Here is a 26,539-nt window from a genome sequence, read left to right as displayed (position 1 = left end):
CATCAGGCTCCCTGCTCAGCAGGAAGCCTGCTTCTCCCTCTCCCACTCCCCCTGCTTGTGTTCCTGCTCTCTCTGTCCAATAAATAAATAAAATCTTAAAAAAAAAAAAAGGAATAAGGGCTGTGTGAACAGTTTAGAGTCGGTGTCTCTCCCTGTTGGAATGCTGTGACACGCAGTGGTAGAGGTTCACAGCCGGTGCCTCGGTATTTTGGCTTTCTCAGAAATAATTAGCTCACTGAATAAATATTTATTGAACACCGACTATGGCCCAGGTGCTCTGTGTGGTTAAGAACGGAGTCTGATGTTCTGCTGCAGGAAAAATATATCATGTACCGGAAACAGAGACTTCCTTTATTTCTCTAAATTCCAAGAGGGCTTTTGTCACCACAGAATATTCATTGGAAGAATACATTTTGGGGTGGTACTACAGAAGCAGGCTGAATAGTATCTTTAGAATTTTTTAAAATAAACTTTATTTTAAGGTAATTGTAGATTAACATGCAATAGTAAGAAATACCAGAGAGATCATGTTTATCTTCTTGTTGCAAGGATGCTAAACTTGCAAAACTGTAGCATACTATCAGAATTAGGATATTGTCATTGATAGAATAGATTTTTTTTTTTTTACATTGAAAACTACTTGGTCAAGGGAAATGTTCATCCTAACGTCAAAGTTTTGCTAGATCCCTGGTATTTTGTGAAGTTAATATTTTGATATTATTCAATGGTATAATATTTTTTCATCTCCTGCCGTTTCACCCCTACCCTTAAAACTTTGAGCCCTTTAAACTATAGTTTTATTTTTTAATTCTTTTAAAGATTTATTTATTTGAGAGAGAGAATGAGAGATAGAGAGCATGAGAGGGAAGAGGGTCAGAGGGAGAAGCAGACTCCCCGCTGAGCAGGGAGCCCGATGTGGGACTCGATCCCGGGACTCCAGGACCATGACCTGAGCCGAAGGCAGTCGCCTAACCAACTGAGCCACCCAGGTGCCCTAAACTAGAGTTTTATTAATTCAATAAGTACCTATTGGTGTACACCACATGTTAGATACTCTTCTAAGTGGCGTCATAGTGGTAAATAAGATAAACATGGTACTTGTTCTCACGGAACTTTATATCAGTGTGGCGAGACAGACAATATACAAATACCACGAGCAGCCATATCCAGGAGCTTCTAGGCAGGACAGAGGTGAGAATGAACTTGTGTTCTAAGAACAGAAAGAACTGGGTGTGACTGGCAAGTAGAGGAGGAGAAGGGGTGGGGTGTCAAGTGGAGTAGGGGGGACATGAGATGGAAGAAGCAGACAGACCATAGAGGTGATAAAATACCTTGTTAGGCCAGGACAAGGGGATTGACTAAGAGGCCGTGGAGAATGTTAAATCAGGGACTGGAAATGGTCAGATTCATTTTTTTTCTTAAATATTACTCTAAATATTACCTGTAGAGTTGTTTAGCAGAAACTAGTCTGAGGGGCACCTGGGTGGCTCAGTTGGTTAAGCGTCTGCCTTCTGCTCAAGTCATGATCTCCAGGATTGAGCCCTGCATCGGACTTCCTGCTCAGCAGGGAGTCTGCTCCTCTCTTTCTCTCTCTCTCTCTCTCTCTCTCTCCTCCCCCCCGCCCCTCCCTACTGCTCGTTCTCTCTCTCTCAAATAAAATCTTAAAAAAAAAAGTCTGAAGCCTGAAGGCCCTCTGGGCTTTAGGGGGCTGTTGTCAGGGTCCAAGGGAGAGATGATGACTTGGATTATGGCAGTGGAGAGGGGCATGCAGAAAGGTGAAGAACCTGGTGTGTATTTTTGTGTTTTCTTGCTTTTGTTACTTGGCAAATCTCTCTGAGGTTGTAGGATGGCAACTTTTTAGAGAAGAAACTCCGGTCCCTGCTATGAAATGGAAGGATAAGACTTCCCCCATTCCCTGGCTTCGTATTCCCATCCACATGAACTGCATCTGAATTACAATTTTTCTTTGTTCTATTTGCTTTCTTCTGGCAAATTTCTTAGGAGTTTAATTAGTGTGGGGGCGCCTGGGTGGTTCAGTTGGTTAAATGTCTGCCTTCGGCTCAGGTCATGATCTCTGGGTCTTGGCATGGAGTTCCAGCCCTGCTCAGCGGGGAGTCTACTGTCCCTCTCCCTCTTCCCCCCCTACTCGTGAGCATGTGCGCACTCTCTCTCTCTCTCTCTCTCTCAAATAAAATCTTTAAAAAGAAAATATTTTTTAAAAAGTTTTGTTTTGGTCTTTGCCTTTCATCTTAGAGGCTTTTCTAAAAAATCTTCCATTGTGCATCTATAAGTATATGGCCCTAGAAAGCTGTGGGAATGTCTGCGTGAGAGGGCCAGAGGTGTTAATACGCTCTTGGGTTTGCCGCTCCCAAGAGCTTCTATAGGTTTCTGCGCAAAAGAACTACTGTATCTTTTGATGGGAGGAAGAGGGGACAAAATACAGACTTAGCGTCTGGTGGTTTTAGATAGCAGCAATGCAAGGGGCTATGAGCTTTTACCTAATCTTGTTATCCCAATCTGGGGACATTTTCCCCCAATCTCTACCACACCTGGAGATGACTACTCTGGAGCCTCTTTGATTCCATACTTCTACAGAATTAACCCTCCTTCTCTATTGGGGCAGAGTTGGTCACTTGGGGTGGGGGGAGTGTACGTTGGGGTCTAACTGTTGTATCTACAGACTCTGTCGATACCCACTTAGAGTCCTAGCTGGTACCGTTGGCTTCCATGGTACATGGCATCTTCATTTCCTGAGATTTCCCCGGCTTCTGTGTGCTCCTCCAGTAGCTTCTTGTTGACGTCCCACCCATACCAGGTTTAGGTTTCCTTTTTCATGATCTCTGCTCACACTTGAGGCCAATTTCCACCTCCCCAAAATCTGTTCACACTCATCTGCTAAACTCTCCTCACCTGTTCTTTGCCTTTAGGGGTATGTTTGATGATCACTTGTTCTAATGGCAGTGGAGGGGGTAGCAAAGATGAAGGTGTGTGTGCAGTGCTCCACCTCAAGAGGTACTTCTTCAAGGCCCGTGTGAAGTTCAAACATCTGGTTAGAGAAAATGGATTAGAAAAGTCGAAGGGGAGCTTGGGTGGCTCATTCGGTTAAGCATTTGCCTTTGGCTCAGGTCATGACCTTGGGGTCCTGGGATCGAGTCCTGCATCGGGCTCCCTGCCCAGCGGGGAGTCTGCTTCTCCCTCTCCCTCTGCCCGCCGCCCCCCCCCCCCCGCTCATGCTCTCTTTCTCTCTCCCTCAGATAAAATCTTTTTTAAAAAAAGAGGAAACTGTAATCCCTTTGTAATCTGCAAATGTGTTCTCTGATGGCTTGCTTAAACTTCACCTTATCCTTGAAGTGACCGTCAGTTAGTTTTAGGTAAGGAAAGTAGACATACTTCTAAGGCAGGAGAACATCCAATATTTGGACTGCATGCCATATTTAAGATGTAAAAAATACCTCATTAGATAGTATTAAATAGTAAGACCAGCCTACTTGCCAATAAGCAATTGGAAGTTTTGCCTCAATGTAGAAAAGTGGAGTTCAGTTGTACTTTTTTTTTTTTTTAAGATTCCATTTATTTATGAGAGAGAGAGAAAGAGAGAGAGCACATGAGAGGGGGTAGGGTCAGAGGGAGAAGCAGACTCCCTGCCGAGCAGGGAGCCCGATGCCGGACTCGATCCAGGGACTCCAGGATCATGACCTGAGCTGAAGGCAGTCGCTTAACCAACTGAGCCACCCAGGCGCCCTCAGTTGTACCTTTAAAGAGGGGAAAACAGGGGCGCCTGGGTGGCTCAGTCCTTAAGCGTCTGCCTTCGGCTCAGGTCATGGTCCCAGAGTCCTGGGATTGAGCCCCACATCAGACTCCTTGCTCAGTGGGAAGCCTGCTTCTCCCTCTCCCACTCCCCCTGCTTGTGTTCCCTCTCTTGCTGTATCTCTCTCTGTCAAATAAAATCTTTAAAATAAAAAAAGGAGGGAAAACAGTTTAAGTCAAAGGTTAACGTGCCCAACTTCCATTGCATCATTTGCCAGGAAAATTTGGGCTGTAAACTTAGCAAATCATTGCATGGTTGGAGAAGAAAATGATCAGGATCACAAGTTGTCATTGTGTCCGTGCCCTTGACCATTGTCACTTTGTGAAATACTTAGAAAGGGCTAACGCCAGCTTGTGGAGAGGAAGGAATGTTGGGCTAAACTCCCACACAGGGAGCTTTCCCTGGAACTGAGGGGTTCACACCTTCGTCTTTTTCAGCTCTTTCTCCAACAACAGTACTGGCAAGTGGGGGCAAAAAGGATCCCCAGCCGAGCAGCACTCTGTTTATTACCACTCTTCAAGATCCTACTCGAGAGACTTGGTAGGCCCAGGGAAGAGAGGAATGAAAACCATGAGCCCTGGAACCACCCTGGCTATACCTTGGGGCAACTGAGCTAACGTCTCTGAACTGACTTTCCTCATCAATAAAATAGAGATAGTAATAGTGCCTATTTCAAAGTGTTTTATTTATTTATTTATTTTTTAAGATTTTATTTATTTATTTGACAGAGAGAGACAGTGAGAGCAGGAACACAAGCAGGAGGAGAGGGAGAGGGAGAGGGAGAAGCAGGCTTCCCGCTGAGCAGGGAGCCCGATGTGGGACTCGATCCCAGGACCCTGGGATCATGACCTGAGCCGAAGGCAGACGCTTAACGACTGAGCCACCCAGGCGCCCCAACATATTGGATCTACTTGGATATATTAAGTATGTATTATAAAAATTCATCTTAAAATTTTTTAAATGAGGCCATTAGATTATTTTTTTAAAAGAGATTGCTTTTTTTTAATATTTTATTTATTTATTTGAGAGAGAAAGAGTGAGAGAGAGAGCATGAGAAGAGAGAGGGTCAGAGGGAGAAGCAGACTCCCCGCTGAGCAGGGAGCCCAATGCGGGACTCGATCCCTGGACTCCAGGATCATGACCTGAGCCGAAGGCAGTCGCTTAACCAACTGAGCCACCCAGGTGCCCTAGATAATTTAAAACTACATGTGTGGCTCATATTCTCTGCCTCATAGCATTTCACTGTGAACCGCATACTGACATTGCCTCCCAAGGTAGAGCTCATGACACTTCTAAAGTACACCCATTATGTATTTATTACTTTGTCTGATACAGTTCCCTCCTATTATGCAGTAGCTTTCTCTTAACTAGTTATACTCAAGTGTACTTCTTTTCCACTCTTGAACAGCCCAAGCATGGTGGAATCGCTGATCGTAAGAGAGGGATCCCAGCTCTCACTGGTAAAGGCAGTCAGTTTGAGGAGAGAAGCACAGATTGAGATACATGTGAAACTTGCTTTAATTTTCCGCAGCTACCTTTGGAGTGCAGTCCTTGGCCTGACTGTCTGCCCCATCCGAGTCAAAGGAATTGATGTACCATAGAGGTCTGCCTACCAGGAGCCTACCCTGCCAGAGTTCTTTTTCTTTCATGAAGCTCCACTCATGAAGTGGAGAACCACCATGTAGACACACGTGTGCTGTCAGGATGGGATATGCTGTGACTTGATAGGTGCTGAGAACAACTTAGATATTTTAATGATTTCATCAAGTCAGATCAGAATTGGTTAACACGTAGCATCAGGCTATACACTTGTGAGCAGGCTCCTTTGGTATTACAGCTAAAGATTCTTTGTAAAATAATTAGATTTTAATTGACCCTCAATAGGAATTTTTAAAAGTCATGTGACCTCCATTCATATGAATGTCAGGACATGTAGCCCTGGGTTCTGATCACCTGGGTTGCAAGATGCTTTTAGGTCTCTGGGCAGATCTCTGTTCTGAACTAGTGGATAAAAGAATTTAAGAATATGTGAACTTTCTTTCTGCTTTCATTTTCTTTTTAAGAAGATTTTATTAGAGTGTGCGCACACAAGAGAGAGCATGTGTCAGTGCGTGCAGAAGCAGGGGGGAGGGGCAGAGGGAGAGGGAGAAGCAGGCTCCCCACTGAACGGGGAGCCTGATGTGGGGCTGGATTCCAAGACCCTGGGATCATGACCTGAGCCCAAGGCAGATGCTTAACCAACCCAGCCACTCAGGCGCCCATCTTTTTGCTTTTAGATGTTAACACTTAAAATATCAGCGTGGTTAGAGTGCTTGGAGGCTATCTGTTGTTCTGTATATGAAGATCTTGGGCAAGAATTGGCCAGGGTCAGCAACAACTGTTAACTCTATGTGTATATATGCGTATATCCATACATACACATACAGAGGGAAAAGTTCACATACTATAAAATTCAGCATTATAAACTATGTATTTAGTGATTTTTAGTTTATTCACAACTATTATGCAACTATCACCTCCCTCTAATTCCATAACATTTCCATCATTTCCCCCAAAAACTTCGTACCAATTAATACTCACTTCCCATCCCCTCTCCTCCCAGCCTCTAGCAACCTACTAATCTGCTTTCTGTCTCTGTCGATTTGACTGTTCCGGACATTTCCTATAAAATAGAATCACAATATGTGGTCTTTTTGTCTGGCTTTTTCCATTTGGCATAATCTTTTCAAGGTTCATTCATGTTGCAGCATGTATCAGTCCTTAATTTCTTTTTACGGCTGAATAATACTCCATAATATGGAAATACAACACTGTTTGTACATCTGTTGAAGGCCATTTGGGTTCTTTGTACTTTTTGGCTATTATGAATAATGCTGTTATAAACGTGTACAAGTTTTTGTTTTCAGTTTTCATGTTTTCAGTTCTATTGGTTATATACCTAAAAGTAGAATTGCTGAGTCATAGGGTAACTGTTTAAGTGTTTGATAAACTGGCAAACTGTTTCCAAAGCAGCTGCACCATTTTACATTCCCACCAGCAGTGCATGAAGATTCCGATTTCTTTATGTTCTTGCCAACATTTAAAGAACGTCTTTTTGATTCTTGTCATTTTAGTGGGTGCTAAGTGTTATCTCATTGTGGTTTTGATTTGCATTTGATATTGAGCATCTTTTCATGTGCTTCTTGGCCATTTGTATATCTTCTTGGGAGAAATATCTACGCAAATCTTTTGTCCATTAACAAAAAAGCTGGATTATCTCTCTTATTGTTAACTTGTAAGCCATTAAGGGTATTAAGGTAAATGTAATTTAGATAAAGCACTCACTGCTCCAGGAAGACCAGATGGCTACAGTTTGGCTTTATCTTTAATTCTTTGCAGGCATGTGTTAAGTTTTTGAAAACAACCATTGTTTTTTGTTTTTTTCCTTCCTTTTTTTTTTTTAAGATTTTTATTTGTTTATTTGAGAAAGAGCACAGGGAGGGGCAAGAGGACAGGGAGGGAGAAGCAAACTCCCTGCGTAGCTCAGAGCCCAACGCAGGGCTGGATCCTAGGACCCTGAGATCATGACCTGAGCTGAAGTCCGATGATTAACCAGCTGAGCCACCCAGACACCCAAAACAACCATAGTTTAGAGACTATCTATGAAATAGCGCCTACTCCCATCACTAAGAAAGATTATTAATTTCATCCTAAGAATCAATGCAAAGGCTTTGGAAATGCTATTGAACACTCTTGGCAATCCTTGATTCCATCCTTGACAGCAACTCCCCAGAATTCTTTTTGTTGTGGCCAAGCAAGAAACTGAAGCAACTGCTCTGAAAAGACAGTAGCCCCTTCTAGTATGGTAAGTCACATCTTTTTGTTAAAACTCTCAAAAGGAGAAAGTGAAGCAATAATGGTAGAGGCCTGAAGGAAATGACCAGTCCAGGATTGAATGTTGCTTTAAAGCTTGTTCCCCCAGTGAGGAGATGAGGTGGAAGAAGCAGACAGATGACCCAAGACCTTGTTGGCTAGCCCAAGGGGAATGGCTAGGAGTCCAGCCCTCACTGGACACTCCCTCATGCCTCCCCCAAAGCACATGCGCGCGTGCGCATACACACACACGTGTACACATACACCTACCCATTACTGCATCCCGGAGGCCAAGGCCATCCGTGGGATGTTGCTACCAGCTGTGAACTCCCAGAATGGAGGAATGACACAGCTGTTCACCCAGGATCAGTTCTCCCAGATGCATTCGTTCAACAAGCACTGATCTTAGTTCTGAATCTGGTACACCAGGCACCCTTTCTTTCAAGAGTTCAAAATCTGTCTAATGGGGCAGATACATGACTATTCTACAATGTAGCATTAGATGGGGCAGGGAACAATGAACCCTGCCTAGAGATATCAGAGAAGCTTCACCAGGAGGGGATGCTTGGCTCAGCCGTTGTGTAACTCAGTGTCAAGATGGGTCCTTACTGGGGACGTTTGCTAGTGGGGGAGGGACAAAAAGAAGAAACTTCAGCATATGCCCAGACCTCCATAGCAGGTAACTATGGGATGGGAGCCTATGCTTCTGGGTCGTAAGACACCTTGGCCTGACATCAGCTTCACCTTTGGCCCATGCTGGTATGAAGAAACAGGTAGAATCCAGGTCAACTCTCCTTAGTGCAGGAATAGGAAAAAGAAACTGATTGCGATTTTCCTGTCTTTGATTTTATGTTTGTTAAGGGAAATCTTGTTTGCATTTTTATGGCAAATGTTTGTGACTTTGAACCAGGAACTGGCCTGCCTTGTGTTTCTCCTGTGCTGCTTTATCTTGTTTCCTGAGTTGGTAGTTTTGAGCTTGTGTAAGACCTGCTCAAGGGTCTCCAGCTACATCAAAGGGCTGGGATGGCAGCCCCTTAGCTCCAGGGCATCTGTGCGAGATCTCCCTTGCTCTTGTGCCTGGCAGTTACTTCTTCCAGGGAAAAAGCAGCTTGCAATACCCAAGTCTGGCTAGATTTCTTCCTGCCTGACACTGGAATCCCAATGTTGAAAGAGGTCTTGGCTCTATGTCGGAAACTTGTTAGTTTCAAGGAGCAGCAACCAGTGTTGCCTGACTCACTCAACAGAAGGAATGTATTGGAAGGAAGTGTGGTAGTTCACAGAATTGACTAGAAAACAGGAGGACCAGGCTACAAAAATAGACAGGAACCAGAAGATACTGGGCAACAAGAGCAGGATACAGGTGGCCCTGACCTCCACTGTCACCTACCTCCAGACTTTGGTAGTTTCTCACCTGTCCTTGTGTCTTTATGTCACTCACATGAGACTCCTGGCAGGGGCATCAGATGGGTCAAGCCCAGGTCTCAGGCCTAATCTGTGGCTGGCGGGCTTTCAGAGTGGGAGGAGGGGCCCTGTCTCTCCAACACAACATGGGATTCCCCCACGAGAGAAGTGTTTGGATGTCCACTGCAGCACTGTTTGGGGGAGTAGTAAGCAAAGTTGAGTAGTAAGCTACCAACAGCATGACTAACACCCACGGGAAACCTCTGGTGTATAAACCAACCCTCAGAGATGAAATGGAGGCTGGGAGGGGCGCCTGGGCGGCTCAGTCGTTAGGCATCTGCCATTGGCTCAGGTCATGATCCCAGGGTCCTGGGATGGAGTCCCGCATCGGGCTCCCTGGTCGGCGGGGAGCCTGCTTCTCCCTCTGCCCGTTGCTCTCCCTGCCTGTGCTCTTTCTCTGGCAAATAAATAAATCAAATATTTTAAAAAATTGAGGCTGGGATTTAGGGGAGATTGTACTCCCCACAGGGGAGGCAGAAGTGAGGAATAAAAGCTGATGTCATTTCCTGATGGCCTCCTACAAGCCTGCCACCAAATATATGTGATGAAATCTCATTTAATCTTTCCCTGGCAAATCTGTAGACCTCTCCCTGTTTTACAGATGAGGAAACGGAGGTCCAGGAAGGTTGGGGTTTCTCCGGGGTCCTACAGTGACTGGCATTCACGCGTATTCTTCCAGGCTGTGAACGCACACTCTTCTTCCCACTACGCTGCTTTTCCTATACCTGGGACACATGAATTGGAGAACACATCCCTGTTCTGTGGTGCGAAGTCATAGGGTGGCCAATAAGCCTGTCTCTGAATCCACATCTGCTTCCTCCAGGCAATTACTGTTAGTTGCTATTGAACCCCAGAATTTCTTTGGCGTCACCCAATAAATAGGTATCTTCCCCCTTGATCTTGTTAGCTGATTGGCTAGGAAAGTCAAAAGTAACTTCATACCTTGGTTTTTCTTTTCTTTTCTCTTTTTTTTTTCCCCTAACCTGATCCTTCTCTTGAAGTATAAAGAGTGGGCTAGAGAGGGTGTGTCTCATTCACCCCTGGCAGGGTCCTGAAAATGGAGGGACCGTGATGGACGCTGGACATAGGCACGCCCAGGTTTTAGGGCGAAGTCTCCTTTGTGTGAGTAACTGATCAGATACATCAGTTAAAATCAATATTTCCTACCAGAATGTCAAATATCTGCACGATCTGCTTCCAGAGCCAACCACGACCACAATTCATCCCACAGGCACGTGGCATGCTCTGACCCAGTCCTGCCCCCAGGCCAGCACACAGCTTTTGTGTGCAGCTCTGGGCCCAGAGCTCTAGAATTGGATTGCCTTCCCCTTAAAAATGCTGACCAGGTGACTTCTTGGCAAGCAGAGTGCACTTTTAGGAGAGGGCCTTTTGGAGAGTATCTCATTACTTTGTTAGGGCCCGAGCACAGAAAAGGCAGTTTGGCCATTCCTGGGCTTGAGCCAGCTGTTGTCCTTTCTGGGCAATGCCTTTGGGGGTCTTGTTCAGAGTCTGAGTTTATATTCTTGAAAACCAACATGAAGCTTAGCTGACACTTTTCATCTGGGTCCCAGGAGACCAGAAAAGCAAAATAGAAATTCTCACTTGACCCCCACTTACCTGTCCTGGGTCCACTGGGGCAGGAAAAGAAGAGAGGCTTCCGTCCATCTGTCTCATTTAACCTCTCTTGTCCAAGGGTATGTAGGTAACATCTGAACGAAGGTAGACCAGGAAGATGGAATGGTCCCAGGCCTGAGGCTTGGGGCCAGGCTAGAGGAGAAAAGCCAAATTATTATGGTTATAGCAAACAGAGGTTGAGATATCATCCACTGTCTGTAGGGAAAAGGTGATACATGTGTACTCGATAGGAATGTGACAGCCCAACGTTCCTTCCCAAGGACTGCTGATCTGAAAGGGAACTTTTGTTTAATCCCATGACAGCCAGTCCCTACCCACTCTTGCCCAGAGGCCTTACCTGTCAGAAGCCCCCATAGGAGAGAGTGAGCTCCATTCTCTAAGCACTTGATTCTAGTGGCTGTCTTCCTGTGAAGTGCTATCTTTAAACAAGTATGTTGAATTCATCGCAAAATTAGAAAGCAAACAAACTTGTTGTAAAGGAACATTTACAACTTAAGTAGAGATCTGTGTATAAACAATGATTCATGCTTTGTTGGATTTCTAAAAATAGACAACATGATTTTGTTGAAAGCTTTCTAGCCTCTACTGTATTTTAACCAATACATGACTATCTCTGATTATGACAGCTATGTAGCTGCTGTCTAAAAGAAAGATAAATCTGTTGATTCAGCCAGGGACTATAGATTTATTGCCACCACAAAGTCAAAAGACACAACCTTGGGAAAATATTTGCCACACATAAGGAAAAAAAAGTTAATTACCTTAATATATAAAGAGATCTTACAAATCAATAAGAAAAGACCAATAATCAAATAGAAAAATGGGCAAAGGGAATCAACAAAATTGCCAAAGTGAATACAAATGGCTTTTAAATAGACAAAACGATGTGCAATTTCGTTTATTAAAAATGTAAATTAAAGCAGTGAGATACTATTTTTGCCTTTCAGATTGCAGGTATCAAATTTTGATAATACTTTGTATTAGTGAGGATGTAGGAAAATCGTCACTCTCTTACATTGATAGAAATGTAAATTGGTACAACCTCTTTGTAAGAAATTTAACAATATCAACCAAAATTGAAAACTTACATAGCTTGTTACATTTATCTATTACTGTGTAACAAACTACTCCAAAACAGAATGACTACATTAAGAATTATTTTGCTTGTGATTTTTAGGGTCAGAAATTGAGGAAAGGCTAGGTTGAGTAGTTCTTCTCTGTTCTGTATGGTGTCAGCTGGGGTGGCTGGGAGGATCCACTTCCAATTCATCTTTTAGGAATTTATCCTACAAACATGTGAGCAAAGATATATGTCCAGGGGTATTCATTACAAAATTACTAATAGTAAAATACAGGGTTAACCTAAGCGTCTGTCAATAACCCAATTTATTTATGCCCATATAATGGGTAACTATGCACCTATTGAAAAGAATGACACAGCTCTATGTACAGATAGTGAAAGAGCTCCAAGATATAACTTCAATATAAAAGAATCAAGTTGCAGGGGTGCCGGGGTCTATCAGTAGGTTAAGCGTCAGACTCTTGATTTTAGGTCAGGTCCTGATCTCAGGGTTGTGAGATCGAGCACCCTGTTGGGCTCCATTCTCATGTGGAGCCTGGTTAAGATTCTTTCTCTCCTCCCCCTCCACCGCCACCCTTCTCTCTCTCAAAAAAAAATCTTTTTATGCCCACACCAGGAGCAGAGGAACTGGAGAACTGAAAGGGCTCTGCAAAGGGCCCCACAGTCCCTTCTGGGGATGGAGCATTTCTTGGTGGAGCCAGTATTCAGAGGATAGAGGTTTGTGAAGTCGGGGCAGGGAAGGCTGAGGACATGACAGGGAGGAAAGCACAGTGGCAGATGAATTTAGAGCATTCTCTGAAGTCTGGAGAACCCCGAAGGCAAAGACCTTGAGAGCCAGACTCCCAGGCTCGAGTGAATCCTATCCCAGCCAGAGGGGATGTGCATACGTGCAGCACCTAACGGACCCACTGAAGGCAGCAGGAGTGGATACACAATGAGCCCACTGTGGTTCAGGGGGCTGGCCAGAAGGGCCTAGACGATGCGGGATAGTGGGAGAAATGGAGAAAAGGAGGGTGGGGTGGGCAAAAATGGGAGATAAGAGCCCACAGAGGGAGTTAAGGAGCTGGAAGAGTTTTGGAAATGGAGGATCTGAGGGAGAGTTGGTCAAGGAGTGACTTAATCTGAACTGTACTCAGAGGGACAGGAACAGGCACGAGCCCCAGGCGCCTCCGTTTACTCGGCCACACTCCCTTTACTTGGCCCTCTGGAGCCCTTGGGGCCGGGCCAGGGCTTCCCCACCGAGGGGGCTGTCGGGACCCCCGGGGCCCCGAGCCCGCGCACCGCGGGAGCTGAAGACACGCCCGGTCAGGCGGCGCTGGAGGCGGGCGGGCGGGCGAGTGCCGTGGTCGCCCTTCCTCCTCCTCCTCTCGCCCCGAGCGGGAGGCGGGCGTCCGGCGTCCGGCGGGAGAACGAGTGTTCACCTCCTGGGCCCGGGGCTAAGGCGGGAGAGCGGCCACCACGGGGCGGGGGGGGGGGGGGGGGCGGCGAGGCGCGGGCGATCCCAGGGGCAGCGCCGCCACTCCGCGCTCCCGCCCCCCGTGGCCGGACGTGGCACCTCCCCCGCGGCGGCCGGAGCCGGGAGGTGGGGTCGGGAGCCGGAGCCCCGGGGCTCTGATGTCACCGCGCGGCTGCCGGCGCCCAGGAGCGTGTCTCGGGCTGGAGTTCAGGTATGCTGCGGGGCCGGGCGGCGGGGCGGGTGGCGGGGCTGGTGGCGGGATCGCTCTTCCCGGAGGGGGGCAGGGCGAGCCCCGCGGCCGGGAGGGGTAGGGGGTGGGGGATGGGGCGCCGCGGAGCAGCCGGCGCGTGGTTCCTCCGGGTGTTCGGCCTCGCGCCTAGTCTGGCGGGCGCGGGTCGAGTCGGGCCCTTGCGTGCGGGAGCTCTTCGCCGAGCGGCGGGAGCTGTCGGGGCAGCGCGCCGTGTGGCCCGCGCACGCGGTGGGGTCTCTCTCCGCGACACCCCGCTCCCGCCCCGCGCCCGCCGAGCCGCCGGAGAACGCGGGGCCCCCCGCGCCCAAGCTCGCGCTGTCCCCTCACGCGTCTGAGTCCTCCTTCCCCGACGGTGAACCCAACAGGAAAGGCCCCGAAATGCGCCGGCCAGCGGCCATCCGCTCCCCCGGCGTCCCCGGAGTCCCGCTGTCGCGCCACACCGCGTGACTCTGCCGCCCCCTGCGGTCGCCGGGCTAGTGCCTCTCTCCCGCCTCGACCTACAAGAGCTTGAAGCCCCAGGTATGTGGTCCGCCCACGGCCGCGGCCTCCTGTCCCCGGGCGCAGCCAGCACCCCGCCTTTTCTGCGCGCCCGGCGCGGCACCGAGCTCCCGTCTCTGGGGACTACAGCGGGGCTAGAGCGACGCAGAGCGGAGGCTGCGGGGGCTGCACCGTCCGTGTGGACTGACCGGGACGAAGGGCCCGCAGGGGGACTGGGAGGGCCGTGCAACCTCCCCGCATGCGGCCTGGCCGGACTAGTCTGGGGTGCTGGCACTGAAGACGCGGCCCAGGACCCCGAAGCTCCGTGTGGCAGGGTCACTGCCGTGCAGGCAGCGCCCCCACAATGAGCACGCCACTGAGGGAAGACCATCGGAGAGGGGCGCCGTGGACAACCTCTCCAGAGAGGTCAGATGTGAGGTGGCCTTTGAGAGAGTATGCTTTAATTCCTGATCTTTGTTGAGCTTTCGAGGTTGTCTGCTTTTCTGGTCACCTCACCTGGATCTGCTCCCGCTGTCTTGGTGTGGTTTTACCAGCCCCAAGCTGTCTTCATCGATTTCCCCAACAACCTCTAACTAAAAACCGGAGTCAGCCTGCTTGCCTAGACCTCTCTGCTGAGGTCTAGACCCATAACCCAACTTCCCAGCTTCCCAGACTTGCCACAAACACTGCAAAGCCTACAGGCCCCAGACTGAATGAGCACCGGCCCCTGGGCCAGTTCTCATCTCCGCTTCCTCCTTCCAGAGACTGGTGCCTCTACCTCCCAGGCCTCCGGCTCTGAACACTGCAGTCATCTTTGTGTCCTTTCCTCTCTTGCTCTTTCGTTCAGATGACAAGCATATGTGAGCCCCCCCCCCCCCCCCGCCCCGCCCTACTGCCCAACCCCAATCTGGCCGTTTTCCAGCAGGGATTCCATGCTGTTCCCCCTGCTCTGGCAAGGCTTGGCCAAAGGCCTGAAGAGCTCCTTAAGCTCTAGCCTCTGGACCTCAGTTCTATGTAGGCACTGGCCCTGCAGCCCAGCCCACTGCTGACAGCAATGCTGAGGCCAGGGCTCCGGGGGTGTCGCCACAATGGCTGGCTGGACTGCGAGAGGCTCCCTGCAGCCAGACAAGTGCGCTAACTCCTTGCTCTTTGTATTGAGGCCCCAAAACACGCTAAAGGAGCTGCACCCACCTAGAGTAGCAGGTTCTGCAAAAGGCACAGTGTGAGCATCTGCATGGTTATGGGCCTACTGAGGCCACCACTGCAAAAGTATCCTTAAGTTAGGGGCAAACGACAAACATATGTACACACAGTTTTATTATCCATTAAGCTGTTTTTATTTGGTGACTCAGAATCCTTTGTGAACACAGTAACTCACAGATACAATTTTCAAGGAAACTTCTTTGTACGTGAACAGTCGCGGGTATCTGTAGATGCTGGAAGGCAACAATGGGCAGGCATGGGTGGCATGCATCAGGGAAAACAAAGCTCCCAAGGTGGGCTCAGACTAGGAAGAGAGAGGGTTAGTGCCTGGGTGCCTAGGGCGGGTTTCCTAGAGGAGGTGACTGTCCTCCCAGGAGCTGCTACTCAGAATTGCTTCTTGTCGTCTTCAAGTCCAGAGAGTAGAAACACTCGGTGAAAGAGGTCCTCAAACCTGAGTGTGAGGACCAACGTGCAGGGCTGGTGTTAATGGGCATAAAGATACCTCCAGTAGGCACTGTCAAGATGTGCTGGTTCCAGATCAGCTGAGAGCCCCTCCTGAGAATATTGCAGATACTGCCTCTTCCTTTTAGGAAACACCATATCTTCACACCACTAACCTCCCCTCCCTCCCCTGACCTGCAATCTGTAGCATCTGAAGCCTTGGGGAAGAGGGTGGAGGGTGACTCTGAGTTCCAAATAGTATTTAGGAGGCTTAAATGAACCTGCTTTTCAGTTCCCACCCCAGCTGCCGGTCACCCTCCTCTGCACCCCTCCCCAAGCCAGCTCAGAGAAAGCAAGCCCTCCCACCTCCCCAGAGTCCCCATCGCCCATTAGGAGCCTCAGCTTCCTAAGACTTACAGCTGCTCTTGCCCTTTACGCATGAATACCCACCCAGCTCCTCGCCTCACTCGCCTTGCTCCCCTCTTGGCTCTGGGGAGGTACTGATTTCTGGCCTGTTCTGCTCCACCTGTGCTTGCCTGCTCTTATGGTTCCTAATAATGCATGAGTAACCTGGACAGTGTCCACCGTGTCAGCTGCCTCCTTCATTCTGTCCCCTTCACCAGAAAAGACGAATAGGGAGAGAAGAGTGGGCAGAAGCAAAGGAGCCCTCTTCCTTCTCCACCAAAGCCAACCCCCCCATCCACTCATTGCCAAGTTTGCTCCTTTCCTTGCCATTCCACAAATATTTTTTTAACATCAACTACGTGCCAGGCACTGAGGGTACAGAGATTAGTAAGTAGAGGGCCTGTTCTCAGGAAGTTCGGGGTGGGAATGGGAAGAGGGAATCACAGGCAAGCCAACAATTACGCTGCAGGGTGACTGGGTACTGTGTTTGGTGGGGAAGCTCAGGACACTGTAGGGGTTTCCAAAAGGTCAGGAGACCTCTAAGCTGGGTCCAGTAGGAGGAGCAAGAGTAGCAGGACAAAGGTGGGGGTGTGAGGCTGCAAAGCAGAGACCATATTGTTGCGGTATCTGCTAGTATTCTGAGAGCAGGTGGGGGTGACTTTCCCACAGTGGAGTTTAGCTTTGCTGGAGGCTTCTGGCAGTTTTTTTGGGGGGGGGGGTGATGGAGGTAAACTGGTTTTCAGCAGGGTTTGCTTCTAGGAAATTGATTCTGCCTGCAGTAAGCTTGGAGGCAGGCACAGATTCCAGACAGGGTTCTGCTTCTTACCGGCTATGTGCCCCTGGGCGAATCATTTCCCCCTTAACCCCAGTGTCCTCATCTGTAAAATGCAGATAGCACTTGTGAGGATTAAGATAAATATTTATATAAAGCACCTGGAACATAACTGACGGGGGGAAAGGAGGGTTAAGGCTATGAGGCTGCCCCTGCCCCCTGACCTGGGTCTTGCCCCCTCCTTTCTCAGCTCCTCTGTGATCTCAGAACGTTTTTGACCATTGTTTATTAGGGAAAGATCACATGGAGAAGCTAACAAAGCCGCCAGGAAGCCGCCAGGGTGGGACTGGGTTGGGGAGGGAAGGAGTATGGGTACAATCTCAGCGCTCCAGGAGGTGCCAGGGTGGAGGCGGGGGGCGGGGGGTGCTGCCAGCCTGGAGAGCCTCAGGAGGTAGTGGGCTAAGTTGCCAGCTCCTTCCCCTGAGCTAAGGGGAATAGCTGACGCCCTCAAACTCCAGAGTTGCTCCCAGGGGCTGGCCCTACCTCTGTCATCCCCGACCCGGGAGGTGGCAGCGCTAAAAATCGTGTAACCAGGGAGGGGATGTGTCAGCCCCTGGCTGTCCGTGCCGTGTTGGAGGGGCCAGCCTGAACCGGGGCTCCCCGCTCCCACCCGCCCCGCCGTCTGTGCTCTTTCAGGCCCCGCGGAGCTGGCCTCAGCCCTCACCTGCGCAGCCATGGAGGCCCCGGCGCCTGGGGGCGACCGCGCCTCCCCAGCCTCGTCCACTCGCAGCCTGGACCTGCGGCGGCTGTCCGCGCGCGCCGACTCGGACTACAGCTCTTTCCCCGCGGCCTCCGGCGCTCCCGAGCCGGTCACGCCGTCGCCTGGGACCGACCTCCTCCCTTACCTGGACTGGGACTACGTGCGCGTGGTGTGGGGCGGCCCGGCCCCCGCTAGCGGCCTTCGCACGTCCCCGCAGCCCCGGCCCGCGGCCGCCGCGCGCAGTGGGCCGCGGCCGCCGGAGGTCCGGGGGACGCCGGGGCCGCTCAGCCGGCAGGCCACCCCGCTGCTGTTTGCGCTGGCGGCCGAGGCGGAGGCGGAGGCGGCGGCGCGGGCAGTCGAGCCGCCCAGCCCGCCGGCCTCGCGGGCGGCCTACCGCCAGCGGCTGCAGGGCGCCCAGCGGCGAGTGCTCCGGGAGACGTCTTTCCAGCGCAAGGAGCTCCGCATGAGCCTGCCCGCCCGACTGCGGCCCGCGGCCCCCGCGCGGCCCCCCGCGGCGCACCCGCGCTCCGCCTCGCTCAGCCACCCGGGCGGCGGGGAAGTGGAGCCGGCGGGGCCCGGGGCTCCCTCGAGGGGAACCGTTGGCCGGGGGCGCCTAGCCACCCAGCAGCGGAAGTGGTGCTTCTCGGAACCAGGGAAGCTAGACTGCGTGGGTCGGGGCGGTGGATCTGCAGGGGAATGCTCGAGTGAGCCCGGCTCCAGTTCTGGCATTGCCAGGCCCGAGCCCCAGGAGCGTAGGGTGCTGGCGGAATTCGAAGGTCACCGGAACAGATGGCCGCCTGAAACCCAGCCCCGAGGCGTAGAGGACCCAGAACCTCGGTCCCTGAAGCTCGGTGACGCCTATAGACCTTCCAGTCGGAGTCAGAGCGCTTCAGGGGAAGTCTTGGCTCCCTGGGGAGGTCCAGGAGGGGTCATGCCCCTTGTCCAGGTGTGGAAGAGATGGGCTGCAGGCTTGGGGTGGGGGACATCTGGGAGACTGAAAACTTGAGCTACATTTCAAGCAACTGTTTGCCTTTCCAGGCTGTTCCTCAAGGAGCAGAAACCCCCAGACCATTGTTTCAGACCAAACTTGCCAGGTGAGAGACATGGACCACTGGGGGACTGCAAGTTGGAGAAAAGCAGTTTTCATAGCTCTTACGCAAGAAAGAGACGGCCCCTCCCCTCCCCTCAGTTTGAGCTTTCTGATTCTGTCTTTTGCAAACTTCATCCCCTATGGTCCCCCCCATACCCACCCCACCCCATTGTGTCTCTGGTGCAGCACCAAGAGCTTCCTTCCTGGTCACTGTGGTCAGTGTGGGGTGCCTTCCTCCAGGTTCCTGACTCAAAAGGAAGCCGCAGTGGTGTGTCCTGCAGAGTATCCCCAGAGCAGTCCTGTTGGCTGGGAACCGAGGGTCTCAGAGACATGTATGGGGGCTGCTGGGCTCCCATCCCTTCCAGATGATGAGGTTTTCCTGGAAGAAGTCCCCCTGGACAGAAGGAGATCACCTCCAGACACCCATGCCCCCCCAGGAAACCCACTCAGGTGAGTTGCCTCTTGCTTCCAAGCAGAGTGAGACATCCCTTTCCCACACATATCAACAAAATGCTAGAGGGACCGGGAGCCCGCTGGAGCCTGGGAGCCTGGCTGGTGGGGATGGGGACAAGTGGCCCTTGGAGGCCACTGCTTGTCTTTGGACAGAGCTTTTTCTGATTCAGTGTCTCTCCCACTTCCAGTGTCCATGTCTCTGACCAGCAGTATGGAACTGGCTCAGGCCAGAGGGCTGACCAGGCTACAGTCCCTCTGGAGCACCCCCTCCATGAGCACCCAGAGACTGCAGGGGCAGATGACTGCTGGCAGAGGATAAATGGTTCTATGGGTGTCTCTAAGACCATAAACTATAGCACCCTCAGGACTGCAAATGGTGACATCGCAACCTTTGACCCCAATGGACGGCTGACCATTGACTCATTTGCAGCTGCAGAGAGTGACTCTCTCAAACCTCTCCCAGTTGATGCCCTGGGACCTCCAAGCAACAATACCCCAGGTGCTCCTGGCCATACTGCCCTGGCTTGGGGCACTGGCCAGCCTGGTTCCAGGCCAACATGGCCCAGTCCTCGCCTTGAGGAGCTGGTTCAGGAGCTGGCCAGACTGGATCCCTCTATGAGTGACACTCTCACTTCCTGTCCCAGCCCAGACCCACCCCTGGACCTGCTAGATGGGCTGATTCCTTTAGCAGAGGTCTGGGCTGCAATGAGGCCAGCCTGTGAGGAGGCTGGAAAGGAGGCTGGTGGTAGTCCTGAGCCAGGGTGAGTGAGGGGCACCAGGGACTCAGGGGATTCTAAGTCCCTGCAGTCTGGGGCAGGACAACCCAGGGAGCTCTGGCTTTGTCCCCAGGTTCTATCTATCTATTTAGCTCCAGCCAGTTCCTGCCAACTTGTCAGGAGGAGACAAGGTTTGGAAACCATACCACCTACCCTGTGCCTGACCAGGCCTGTGGCCAGGGTCTCCCTGATCCAAATAACAGCATCCAAGCCAAGAAAGTGAGTGCGGAGGGGCTGGTGGAGATGGGGTGTGTGGCAAGAGCCCAGAGTATGGGCCGAGGAGTCAGGGTCCGGCCTCACCCTTAAGTACCCACGCCTTCCCTGCAGATGGAGCTAGCTGACCTCCTCCAAAAGATGCTGCGGAACCTTCAGGCCGAGCAGGAGCAGCTGCACGGGGCGGCCCAGGCTTGGGCCAGGCGCGGGGCTGCTCTGGAGGCCGCGGTGGGCCAGGCCTGTGCTCCCCGCGACCGAGAGCGGTTCAGCAGGTTCATGGCCGACCTAGAGCGCGTGCTTGGCCTGCTGCTGCTGCTGGGCTGTCGCCTGGCCCGCGTGCGGCGCGCCCTGGCCCGGGCGGGCGCAGACAGCGACCCGGACGAGCAGGTGACCGGGGTCGGGGCTGGGGAGGGCGCGGCTCGGGCTCGGGCTGGGACGGTTCCGGGATCGGCGGCCCCCTCGCCCTGCTCACGGCGCGCTCTCCCCGCCGCTGCAGGCCTCTCTGCTGCGGCGACTCGGGCTCCTGCAGCGGCAGCAGGAAGACGCCAAGGAGCTGAAGGAACACGTGGCGCGGCGCGAGCGGGCCCTGCGCGAGGTGCTGGTGCGCGCCCTGCCCGCGGAGCAGATGAGCGCCTATCGCGCCCTGCTGGCCGGCAAGGCGGCCGTCCTGGCCCAGCGGCGCAGCCTGGACGAGCGGGTCCGGCTCCTTCAGGACCAACTGGACGGCGTCAGGAGCGACCTGGGCCCTCGTCCCCTGCCCCCCAGGCTGGCCTGGCCCCCAGAGACCCATCTTCCAGATAAACCGCCCTTCCTCCCGCCCCTCCTCTAATTACAGGCGGTGGGGGTGGGGAGCACTGCCTCTGCCCCTCTCCCACATCACGGGGCGTGACGCTGGTTGACTTGGTGTTTTTCCCTTGCCGGGAGCATACTAAGTGTTTGCATGTAGGCTTACCCACGTCGTGTGGATTATTTGGTAATTAATTTATGGATTTTTAAAACTGCAGTATTCCCCCCCTTTTTGTGAGGAGAGGCTCTGTCTGGGTTGGTGGGAGGGAGAGGAGACAAATCAGAGGAGCATTTCAACTTAATATGCAAAATGGTCTTTTTTTTCTTTTCTTTCTTAATGATAATTGGTGTGTTACCTGGAGCCTAGCTTGGGGGACAAATCTTGTTTACAGACAATGGACAGAAGAGGAAGGTGCTGGAGGACCTCAGGTCAGGTCTGGGAATCCCTAGGAAGACAGGGATACAGGCTTGAAGCCAGGAGGGACCAAGGGGACGCCAGGCCTTCCAGCTCCACTGGCACCAGTAATCCCTACGGTTCCGGTGACTCCATCACCACCGCAAAAGCCTGGGCCTGACTGGCCGACCCCAGGTCTCCTTTGCTGGTTTTTACCCAAGCCTCCAACCTCAAAAGTAGAAGTGGGGGTAACTGCTTCCCTTCAAGACTCAAGGGATAGGGAATTTCCCCATACGCAAAATAGGTTCATTTGCTTTGCTGCCTAAAAACCTTGAGGAATTCAGGGACATTTATTCCAAGACTCAGAAGTGAGTTTATCCAGCTCTCCTTGGAAGCCCTACTGGATCCGCCAGGCTTGAGGAGGGCTGTTGGGCATGGGAGCTGAAGGTGAGGCATTGGGAAACCTGGAGACCGAGAATAGGGGGGCTGAGGACCCGGAGAGGCAGCTCTGCTTGTGTGCTAGAGAGGCTAAGCTGGGGGTGAACCGGGGTTGGGAGTGGGGAGTTAGGGGCTGGTGTGGAATGAAACGGAGGACACACACTCCCCTCTGTTTGTGCATCAGCCCTGTGTGCACAGAGTCAATGTTAAGTTCTCAAATATACATGTGAAAATGTGCTTTAGTATTTGCAGCTGCACACGCCAGGGCCAAGAACATTGTTCATGCAAATGTTGAGTGTATTTTTTGGAAGTTGGGCACATTAAAAGGCATGTGTATGTGTATTTAAAGCCAACTGACCCCAAAGTGAGAAATCTCTGCTTCTGGGCTTGTTTTCCGATGTGTATTGTCACTAAGTGCAACTGGTTGGGAATTTTAAATGGTTGTATTCATACCAAAAGCATTAGTTATAACAGTTGGACTATTGAGCACAGAACAATGCTAACATTGTGCCTCTTTATGAAAAACATATGGGGCTCCTGCTGAAACAGTTATGGGTTCTAACATTATGCTTTGCTTCTCTCCTTTGAACGCTGTGGGTGGGGCCTCTGCTCCAAAGTCCTCAGCCTAGCAGGGCAGCTCGCTTTGAGATAGTCTGGATGGAATAAATTTATTTCTGCCTTTTGCCCTGTACAGCACCCTCTGCAACCTCCTAATGTGATATTCTTGGGAAAACACTTAACAGTCATCAGTTAGGCCAATGGAAATTGTATACTGCTCGGAAGAAGCACTTCCAGCCCGGGATGGGCTTGAGGAGCAGTCTGCCATGGTCCCATTAAAGTGCACTTCGGTTCTGTCCTGGGTTTTTCCACAGGGACTTATGAGGCTCCTGTGCTTGTCCTTACCAGATGGGGAGAGTAGGGCCACACCTCCTTCACCCATCCTTTCATCTTGCCTTTGTGTTCTTCCTGCCCCATTTTATGTCCCTTCCACACTGTTATTCCGTCAGAGTGCAAGAATGAGCACCACAGGTGTTTAGTATTGGCACCACAGACTTTTTTTTTTTAAAAAAAAGATCTTTATTTGAGAGAGCACAGGGAGGGGCAGAAGGAGAGGAAGAAGTAGACTCCCCCCTGAGCAGGGAGCCCCACAAGAGGCTGGATTCCAGGACCCTAAGATCATGACCTGAGCCGAAGGCAGACCTTAACCCACTGAGCCACCCAGGCGCCCCCAGACTAAGACTTTTTGTGGTGGTGTGTGGGCAGGTGCCAGAAGCCCAGTGAATTCCACCCGCCAGGATGCTGCCAGCAGAGGGCACTGTTCGCCCTGGGATGAAGGCCTACCTGCCCTTCACCGTAGCCTCCTCCCCCGGCAGTAGGCCCTATGGGCTAAGCACCCGGGCTTTGCCTTCTCCGCAGAGCAGTGCTCTTTAAGTCTGAAGGCTGGATCTGAGCCTTTTTGCTTCTATTGGAAAGAAATTCTGGCCAGCCGGCCGCGGGGAAGCTGGCTTGCTTTCCTTTGCCACCAGGCCTTGGTTGGAAAGTTGTTGGTCAATGAGAAGTGGGCAGGAGGGAAGCCGGGGATGTTGATCTCGAGTATCAGTATCAAAAGGAGCCTTATTTAGTCTCCCGGGGTGGAAAAGAGGGTTTCATGGGTCTCTGTTGGGGTTTCTGCCCCCCCACCTCCTCAAGCCACCAGCGCCCACCCCCGTTCGTTCCGCCCGCAGCCCCGCCTCCTGCGGCGCTTGTCCCCGGGCTTTTTGCAGAGGGCCGGCTTCTGCTGGCGTTGTTGCTAGGCAACAGGCAGCACCGCGGCCGCCTCCCGCTCTCGCCTCGTCTCGCCCCCGCTGCTCCTCCTAATGTGGATTTAATTAGTGTACTTTTTACCTTCAGACTCTAAATTGCAAACCGAATAGGGAAGCGGCGTTCTGTCTGGAACAGCCTGCTGGGCACACCACGTCCCTCCGCGAGCGGCGGCTGTAAACCTCCGGGATCCTCGCAGGAACAAATCGCGGTGCTGTTCATTCACATGTAAATCAGGAGCTTGGGTGGAAATGTAGGTCAAATGTGGTGGAGCACCGCAGAGGGAAGAGATGAAAGGGGAATGTGGGAGCAGAAGGAAGAGGTGGGGGCCGGCAACTGCTCTTAAAGCAATCCTCTCCGAGACCCCCCGCCGTGTTACCGTCCCAGCCTGGCTGCGAGTTGGACCGGCAGGGTGGGTGTTTACCTGTTGTCGTTGAAACTTAAATCAGCGCCACCTTACACCTAGGAAGATCCCCCCCCCCCCGCCTCCCCGGAGGCGACGTCTGGACATATCCCCACCACACACACACACACACACACGCACCCTCACCCTCGTTTCTTTGTCTCTTCCTTTTTTTCTACTTCCCTGCAGAAACACCTGAGGCCACCAGTGCTTCACAGATTCAAGTCCAGAGGTGTGGCAGTTCTGGAAGGGTAAGGCCAGGACAAGAGGTTCAAGGCAAAAAGCAATCTGGAGAGCAATCAAAAGTCTATTTATCAAACTATTTTAAAAGGCCAAATAATGTCTTCTAGGAAAAGGCCAAAAAAAGGGGGAGGATATGGTTTCTGAGCGGGCCCAGCTGGCTGGATGACATCTGTTTAGGTCTGGAAGACAGGGGTAGGGATGCTACGGGAATGTGCATTAAGAAAGACATTGTGGGGCGCCTGGGTGGCTCGATTGGTTAAGCGACTGCCTTCGGCTCAGGTCATGATCCTGGAGTCCCGGGATCGAGTCCCGCATCTGGATCCCTGCTCGGCGGGGAGTCTGCTTCTCCCTCTGACCCTCCCCCCTCTCATGTGCTCTCTCTCATTCTCTCTCTTTCAAATAAATAAATAAAATCTTAAAAAAAAAGAAAGACATTGTGATGTCTATTTTCAACTAAAGTGATATCATACAGAATGTGAGATAATCTCCCTTTGGTGGGAATATACGTTTTTCCCATCAGAGTCCATTGTTATTTATGTATACAAATACGAACGTGGTTAAAGAATGGTGATCTTGTAAAGCAAAGCCACAAATGAGAGCTATTTGGTTTTGGAATGCAGCCAGATACTCCTGTGAGACTAACTGGGCACCCCTGGTAATATTTCAAGATGGTATTGCAGTTCCCAAGCAGCTCTACCTACTTCCCTTTGCTCCACCCTCCTCACAGCCTGTAGGATAGATACTGCCAGTCTTACGGCCCATAGAGGAGGGAGATAGAGCTTGGAGAACTGGGTGACTTACCTATGGTCAAAAGGGCTGAGGTGAGACCACCTTGCTTTTCTGCAGCAGGACACTGTGATGGAAAAGAGCACCAGGAGGCCATCCCAGCTCTGACAGTTATAGCTGTGAAGCCTGGACAAGTTACTTGCAGTTTCTCGAGGCTTCTGTTTCCTCACTTTAAATTCAAGATACTAACAGGACATACCTTGTAAGGTTGAGATTAATACCTGCACAGTGATTAAAACTGCTCCTGGTGCTTCATTAACAAAGGCTGTATGTGCATCACCCATATCCTGGTCTCCGTTAGGTAAGTGAGACACGTTCTAGAATAACCTCCAACCAACCTCCTTTAAAGGCAGTATAAACCTTTATTTAAAAGCTTGCTCTGGATGACTCATAAACATCTATATAACAGTTAACTTCTCTCCCATTAAAAGGAGTGATTCTCTTCCCTGTGACAATTCTAGCCAACTAAATTGCCTTAATTTATAAGCAACTTTTTTTTTTTGGTCATTTGTTGAAAATACCTCTCACAGGTGTACCTCTTGTTAGGCAATAAATGGTTCTTGAAAAGTTTCCATATGCATATGAAAGTATAATTTCCTACTGACTTATAGTTTCAGAAAGTCTTGACCTGCAAGGAAAAAACGGTGGTTTCTAACACCTAAGTTTTAAGTTTATTGATCCTAAACTCTTGCCAAATGTTTTATTTCACTCAGAAGGCTTGTAGCATGCTTCTGAAACACAAAGGTTCTTCTGGCAGTTTCACCCTCCTCTGATTTAAGTGTGTACTAGACATTATTGTTATTATTACTTTGCTGGTTTAGATTTTGTCTTTCTCAGGGCAGGTCATAACCTGTTTGTGACCTTTCTTATCCTGTCTCAGTCAAGCCTCTCTTTTACCATGGAAAATCTCTAATATTTTATTCTGTCTTCCAGACCTTCAGCAACTGAGATTGCTATAATTATTGCCTCCCACAATTTTTCTGCAGAGGCAGATTTAATTTGCATTTTTAAATAATTTATGCAGCTTAGCTAGAGTTCCAGGCAAGGAAGGTGGGAAGGGTCAGATCAGGGCCTGCATTCATCTGTTATTTTTTTTTTTTTGGATGCTATATTCATGTGTGGATGCAGCCTGCATTTAGCCGATCAAGCCAAACTCTTTCAATAATGGAATGCCTGGAAGAGGCAGAAGAAGATGAGGAGAAACTGAAGGAATTAAGTAGATAAAAAGATAAGAAAAATACAGTAGCAAGAGCTGGAGAATGTTTAAGGGAAGTACATTATCACACAAGCAGGAACAAAATGGGAGACTTGTTTATTTCATTGCTTAAATCAAAACATTCCATTAAGGATGGCCTTAAATAATGTCAGAGGCCTCACTGATATAGAGAGAGAGAGAGGGGGGAGAAGCCACACTCCTCTTGTGCCACAAAACTATTTGATATAACTAATGACATGCAAACATAATTTGCAAAAACAGAGCATTAACACAATAGGTATTTTAAAAAGGCTGGTTGAGCAAATAGGGTCCCCATTTTTAAAACAGAAAGAGTCATTAT

At 50.7% G+C, this 26,539-nt stretch overlaps 1 protein-coding gene across 3 annotated transcripts; it reads left to right on the top strand.

The window, feature by feature from the left end:
• Positions 1 to 17,557: 17,557 nt before the first annotated feature.
• Positions 17,558 to 21,185, top strand: SHROOM1 (shroom family member 1). 3 transcript variants are annotated; one of them, XM_088023613.1, is made up of 8 exons: positions 17,576 to 18,547; positions 18,640 to 18,695; positions 18,932 to 19,141; positions 19,333 to 19,905; positions 19,943 to 19,950; positions 19,994 to 20,139; positions 20,248 to 20,520; positions 20,630 to 21,185. In XM_088023613.1, exons 1-8 carry the CDS (start codon positions 17,576 to 17,578, stop codon positions 20,960 to 20,962), a joined length of 2,571 nt encoding a protein of 856 aa, XP_087879739.1. In that variant the 3' UTR covers positions 20,963 to 21,185. The 3 variants fall into 3 exon arrangements, with proteins under 3 accessions (XP_087879741.1, XP_087879739.1, XP_087879740.1); XM_088023615.1 differs by lacking the exon at positions 19,943 to 19,950 and having other exon boundaries at positions 17,558 to 18,547; positions 19,333 to 19,908; positions 20,001 to 20,139; XM_088023614.1 differs by lacking the exon at positions 19,943 to 19,950 and having other exon boundaries at positions 20,013 to 20,139.
• Positions 21,186 to 26,539: the final 5,354 nt, after the last annotated feature.

The sequence above is a fragment of the Eumetopias jubatus genome, unplaced genomic scaffold (genome assembly GCF_037043125.1).
Source record: "Eumetopias jubatus isolate StellerSeaLion01/CBP00866 unplaced genomic scaffold, mEumJub1_p1.0 scaffold_5, whole genome shotgun sequence".
NCBI lineage: Eukaryota > Metazoa > Chordata > Mammalia > Carnivora > Otariidae > Eumetopias > Eumetopias jubatus.
Note: the sequence above shows the minus strand (reverse complement) of the source record. Positions and strands in the feature narration are given on the sequence as shown.

Excerpts from the sequence above, each read along its gene's own strand:
- SHROOM1 (XM_088023613.1), top strand. The coding sequence starts at position 17,576 with ATGGAGGCCCCGGCGCCTGGGGGCGACCGCGCCTCCCCAGCCTCGTCC. Across the intron at positions 18,696-18,931 it reads TTTCAGACCAAACTTGCCAG|GTTCCTGACTCAAAAGGAAG; the intron begins GTGAGAGACATG and ends GCCTTCCTCCAG. Across the intron at positions 20,140-20,247 it reads ACAGCATCCAAGCCAAGAAA|ATGGAGCTAGCTGACCTCCT; the intron begins GTGAGTGCGGAG and ends CCTTCCCTGCAG.